Source organism: Muntiacus reevesi, chromosome 2 (assembly GCF_963930625.1).
Source record: "Muntiacus reevesi chromosome 2, mMunRee1.1, whole genome shotgun sequence".
NCBI classification, from domain to species: Eukaryota; Metazoa; Chordata; class Mammalia; order Artiodactyla; family Cervidae; genus Muntiacus; species Muntiacus reevesi.
Window position 1 is genome coordinate 255580569 of NC_089250.1, and position 6000 is coordinate 255586568.

Genomic DNA, 6000 nt, shown 5'->3' on the forward strand with positions numbered 1-6000 from the left:
AGCTTTCAAAAGTCTCTAGACCTCCCTCCTCATTCAAAACAAACCTGCCTTCTTCTCTCTCCCATACCCCTCCGGCAACTATTTTCTCTGCCTTCTTCCCCCTGTTCTCCCCCACACTGACTTTTGCCTCCAATTCTCCACCTCATTTACCAACAACCCCCTAAAGCAGGTGGTCCCCAACCTCTGAGATCTAATGCCTGATGATCTGAGGTGAAGCTGATATAATAATAATAGAAATAAAGAGCACAATAAATGCAATGTGCTTAAATCATCCCCAAACCATCCCTATGCCCTGCCCCCGGCCCCCCACCCCCACCCCACCTGCCCTGGAAAAATTATCTTCCACGAAACCAGTCCCTGGTGCCAAAACAGTTTGGGGCCAGTTCCCTAAAGGACTACATCCAGTATATTCCAGGGCTCTTCTGACTTGCCAATCTCATCTCTCTACTAGAAAGATCTCTTCTCTCAGCTGCCTTAACAGTCACCCTCCGGACTTGTTTACCATCTCTCTGCCTGTCCCTTAAGTGAAGACATTCTTCTCTTCTGTATTGGGTGCTTTTTCACAATACCCCACTGCATTCCACTTTGGGGGACCTCAAAGCTGCATCTCCAGCCCGGATACTCTCGAGGCTGCTGGGTCCATTGAGTGGACTCCCCACAGGGACCACTACTCGGATAACTCTTGGGGGCCTCAAGTCCACTGCCCCTACTTCAGCTTGCTGGTTATCCCAGCTCAGGAAGGACCCTGACCATCCCCCCAGACACTTAAGGCAGACATTCTGGAGTCCGCTGAGCAGCACCTTTCCCACCATATTTGGTCCATTTTGGTCCATCCCTGCTGACTGCCTTTGCTCAAGCCCTCTTCATTCCACAGACCCCACTGGGATCCCTGCCTCCAGTCTGGATGCCAGGTTTGACTTAGGGGTGCAAGCTGGAGCAAAGGACAGGTGGTGAGGATGTGTTTACCTAGTACTTTAAGTTACTGAAAAGTCATCAGGAGTCCCTATCAGAGTAAGACAGAGACAATGAGGATTAACCCTCCACATTCTCTGCCTGGCTCCACCCTGGCCTCACCCCCACCCCTCACCTACTGATCTCTCAGCTTTCAAAGTGATCTTTCTGTGACACAGATCTCACAAATCTGCTCCTGAATGAAGCACTTTGATAGGTCCCCAAGTTCCCTTTCCCTGCATCTAGGATGTGTGACCCCCGAAAGGCCTGGTTCCCTGTTACACCTCCACACCCCTGAGGGTTCACTCACAAGTGTTCACAATCCAGTGCCTTCACCAGTGCTGTTCCCTCTATCTGAAATGCTCTTCCACCTCTTCTTCACCCGTATAATGTCTACCTGTCGTTCAAGGAGCATTTGTTCAGGGAAGGTTCCCAATCAATGCCTTTTATTAACCTTGTACTAACTTGTACTAAGAACATTCTCTGGACTAGTATGATGTAACACAATGATCATTACAAGGTCTCATTTTCAGAAGAGATGTTTCTAATTGCAAACCAGTGATTCATCGTATTTCGCACCCATGATCCTCTTATCAACCATTGGAGAAACCGCACCTGAAAAATACTCAAGCTTTGCATCCGTTCACAACTCCCTAGCCTTCCACCCTGTCCTATGCATATCCTCCCCAGGAAAACCTTTTCTGGAAGACCAGGGAACATTACTCTGGCAGGTGTTCACCATCTCTTCTGCCCCTCCCTCTGTCATTTCCCCCAGATGGTCCAGGCATCCACCTGTTCAGAAGACAAACAATTTGGGGAGGAAATGAAATCTCAGAAAGGGGCAGCCACTGACTGGAGGCTACACTGCAATTCTGGGGGTGGGGGGGTGGGGGGTTGGCAGTCAGGGTCTGAGGCCCTAGGGCTAAGATTTCAGGATTCCCTGGCCTGGCCTCCTTCTGTAACTCCACTGCCTGTGGATCTTGTCCCAAATGCCTCACATAATTAGAAGTTTTAATCCTGTAATTCCGTGATGACATCTTTTAACTTAAATACACCTTAAAATTACTTTCTTTCTTTTTTTTTTAATGCTAAAAGCAATTTAACCAAGAAGAAATTTGACAACTCTGTCCTCACCGGTCCCCAGAATCTTCTCCTGCCGATCCCGGAGGGACAGGGACACGGCTGCTCACCAGAGAGCAAACGCCCCGAGGCAGAGTCAAGGGAGGAGGAGGAAGCCGCCCAGAGCGTTTTCACTGGCTCGAATCATTAGGCTTGGAACAATTAAGAATTGATTGTTCTGTGGGAAACAGTTTCACTCCCCTGTTTATAATTACGCCCTTTGCCTTGGGTCATAGAAGTTATTAAAAAATAACACACACACACACAACTTCTCAACCCACCCAGTCCAGTCTGGCCAAGCCCCAAAGGCTATTTTTAGACTCGCTGGGACAGACAAGGAAGGATGGAAGGTGTCCCCGTGACTTCAGGTTCAAAAGCATCTTTGTAGCCCAGGCCGTGCCACCTGCCGGCATCCCAGCGACCCCACTCGGTGGGCTGGGCCTCTTTTGAGGGGCTGGGCTACGAACTGTTAACTTCAGGGAGACAGGCCACCATATGCACCAAGCTCACGCGAAGCCGCTCTCGCCACAGGCCTCCACAGCAATCGGGTAAATCCGCTTTAGAGTAAAATGGAGAGGGGGCGAGATCGCCGCCCTCAGGGCTACCGCGGACAGAGGAGACGAAGCCCGAAGTCCCCTCCCGCCCACTAAAAAGTCTAAGAGGCGTACACTGGAAGCATTCTGGAGGCAAAGAGGGGACATCAACCCTCCTGAGCGGCTCCACTTCCACGCGCCACGGCCAAGTGCTCGGGTGGAAGCTGGGCTCGCGTCGCCACGCGCCGCGACGCCAGCGCTCGAGGAACTGTCCCTTCCCCAAGCGCGCGGGACGGCCGGCGGGGGCGACTCCGAGAGCCCCTCCTGGCCCAGTCCTCCGCCGGCAACTGCGCGGGGCGGCCCGGACGTCCCCCCACCCCCAGCCCCGGAAGTCACCTGCTCTCGGCCGCCGGGTGCACCGCCGCCGCACCCCTCACCGCGAGCCTCCTCCGAGCGCGCCCCAGGCCCGTGCGCCCCCTCCCCCTCCCGGCCTGACCCACCCCGGCCTTGCGCTCTGCAGCCCCTTCCACAGCCTGGAAGGAAAGAGGACTGGAGCTCGCGGACTCCCCGCCCGCCCACAGCCGCCCACCTTCCGAAAGTAGCAGTTGCCCTCTTTCTCCAGCGGCTGGGGGGCTGCGGGTAGCAGCGCGTCAGTCATGCTGGCGGCACAGGCGCGCAGAACTGACTGAAGCTAAGCAGCGCGCTGGTCCCAGAGGGCGCCCGGCCCCGCCCCCGCCCCGCCTTCGCTGCCGCCCCCACCTCCAGCCCCGCCTGAGGCCTGGCCTGGAGCCCTGCAGACCTGGCGCGGCCCGCAGAGACCACGCCCCCGGCCCCGCCCCGATCCGGACTGGCAGCGCGCAGCACTGGCCCTTGGCGAAGCTGGCGGAGCTGCGAGCACAAGCCCCTGGGCTCTTCACTAGTCCCCCTCCCAGCCTCAGGGGCTTAATCCGGGCGCGGTTGCAGCCTCAGCCCAGGGGCGCAGGGGCGTCTCGCAGCGAGGCCCAGGTTGGGGATTCAGCCTCTTGTCTAGAACCGTGGGCGTAAATACAGCGCGTGGGTGTAACTAAGGCTCCTTAGCGCACGCTACGGGGATAGTGATCAGACCCGACGCCACTTTTCGAGGGCGCGGGGGGAGCGCGGGATTCCCCAGGGCCCTATCCGGGACGCTGAGGAGTTGGCTGCGCCACCGAGGAGAGCCTTGGCGGGTAACTCAAACCGATTGGCTCGGTGATCAATCCCCTGTCCCCCAACCCGCGTTGCAGAAACTAGGCAGATCCGCTGGGGGTCGCGGATGGCGGGAAGAGAGAGGTCCACCCAAGGAGAAATCCCCAGAAATGGTTTCGTGCCCAAGAGATTCAACAACTGCCCTTTTTTCTTTCTTTTTTTTTAACAACTGCCCTTTTTAACCACCTTTTCAAACTTGAGATTCCTCAACTGCAAGATAAGTCCCTATCACTGTCGAGCTGGTCGAAGGTATTGCAACAAAAGTGGTGGGTAAGCGCTTAGCTTGCGCAGTAGGAACGCGAATAGTTTAGGGGCGGAAGGAGCGCCTGGCGATAGAGGTCGCATCGCTCTCTCGCCCACCGCCAGCTGATCGGTGGACTCCGGCCCTAGAAGCCTAGCAGACAAGGTGAGGAGACTGGGCTGCGGGAGCGGGAAACCCCCCAGCGGGTGGGGCCACGCCCCTCTTGGCAGATGTCGTGACTTTCCTACGCCCTCCCCCAACCAAAGGACTCCTTTGCGCAATTCCTGCTGCATTTGACAGTCGCGGTAGGTGCCACGGGTAGAACACAATACAGTTTGCTTTCTTTTTTTAAAAAATGTATTTCTTTATTTGACGGTGTTAGGTCTTGGTTGCAGCATACGGGATCTGTGTTGCCTCATACGGGATCTTGCGTTGTTCACGGACTCTCCAGCTGTGGTGCATGGGCTTAGTTCCCCCATGACATGTGGGATCTTACTTCCCTGACCAGGGATTGAGCCTGTGTCCCCTGCATTGCAAGGCAGATTCTTAACCCCTGGACCTACAGTTTGCTTTCTAAACAAGCCAAAAAGGGAGATACATTAGTGGGTGACCGAGAGTTTAAAACAAATAGTAGCAAAAACCAAGTAAACGTCAAAATAAATAAATAAAAGCTCATCACCATTGCTGGCTCCAAGACGCAGCACTAGAAAAGGCGTTCTCTGAAAGGCCTGTTTTAATACAGAGCCTGAAGAACCTTAAACATCTGGGACAGGTATTTTGGGAAACTGCGACAGACGCAGAAATTTCCCTCCTCAGTGCCAGAAGTGAGTAAAGTACCAAGTTAATTTCAGCATTGTGGGTCACCCAATAATTAATTCATCGCACTGGAAATGTACCACCACCGCTCCCCCCATCCCCACCCAACCCCCCACGCGCGCGCATGCGCTGGGTCTTGAGAACAACCGCTTCCGGTTGAGGGAACCAGGAGTGACAGGTCACTGTTACGTTTGTTATACTATCACCACTGCTAATAATAAAGTTGTCAATAGTAGAACCTCTTCGCAAGCCAGAAAGTTTACGAATATGGTTCACGACCCTTCTGCAAATACGAGAAGTAAATAATCTCCATTTAACAGCTGAGAAGATGGAGGCTCAGAGGAGTGAAGTGGTTCCGGAACACTGGCCATTAGTGGCTGAGATCACTGTTAAGGGCTGCTGACTCCAGTCATTCCCTGCTACTCTCAGATTTTTCTCATCTCTTTCTAATACCTTGAAGCTCCAATCGCCTTTACAATTTGTCACATACATATGTCACTTGTACTATTTTTTTAAATTTCCTGGCTGCACATGTATAGCATGTGGTAACTTAGTTCCCCCGCCAGGAATCGAACCTGCACCCCCTGCAGTGGAAGCATGGAATCCTAACCACTGGACCACCAAGGAAGTCCCTGTCACTTGTACTATTATTGACTTAAGAGTCTAATTTAAAATTACCCACTTTAACAAACTTTATTTTAAAACACAACTATGTCATAACAATAAGTGGAAAACCAATGTTACTTTGTCCTATGGGAACAAACACATTAAAGTGAATATACTGAAAACCAGTATATTTAATATATATATTTTATATATATATTATATAATAATATATATTATATATTACATATATATAATTCATGGCAAATAGATGGAGATGTATGCCAAATAGATGGCAAATATATATTATATATATTATATATAATATTATATATATTATAAATATATATATCTTAATACATATATATTTAATATATATATTTAATCTAGCCTAACACCTTTGCCTTCTTGAACTGTTTCTTTTTTATTAAAAAGGGAGAAGAGCAAGAAGGGGTAACCTGGTGTTAAAGACACCTCAGCCCACCCTGAGAGCTGGCTGAGATGAACTCCTGG

At 51.7% G+C, this 6000-nt stretch overlaps 1 protein-coding gene across 1 annotated transcript in view; it reads right to left on the reverse strand.

Moving 5' to 3' along the window:
- RHPN2 (rhophilin Rho GTPase binding protein 2) overlaps positions 1–3318 on the reverse strand; it is a 67946-nt gene extending 64628 nt beyond the window's left edge. The window contains exon 1 of the mRNA XM_065925756.1: positions 3193–3318. Coding sequence (XP_065781828.1) covers positions 3193–3261 — 69 coding nt within the window. The 5' untranslated portion in view covers positions 3262–3318. The remainder of the gene's footprint in view (positions 1–3192) is intronic.
- Between the last annotated feature and the right edge of the window lie 2682 nt (positions 3319–6000).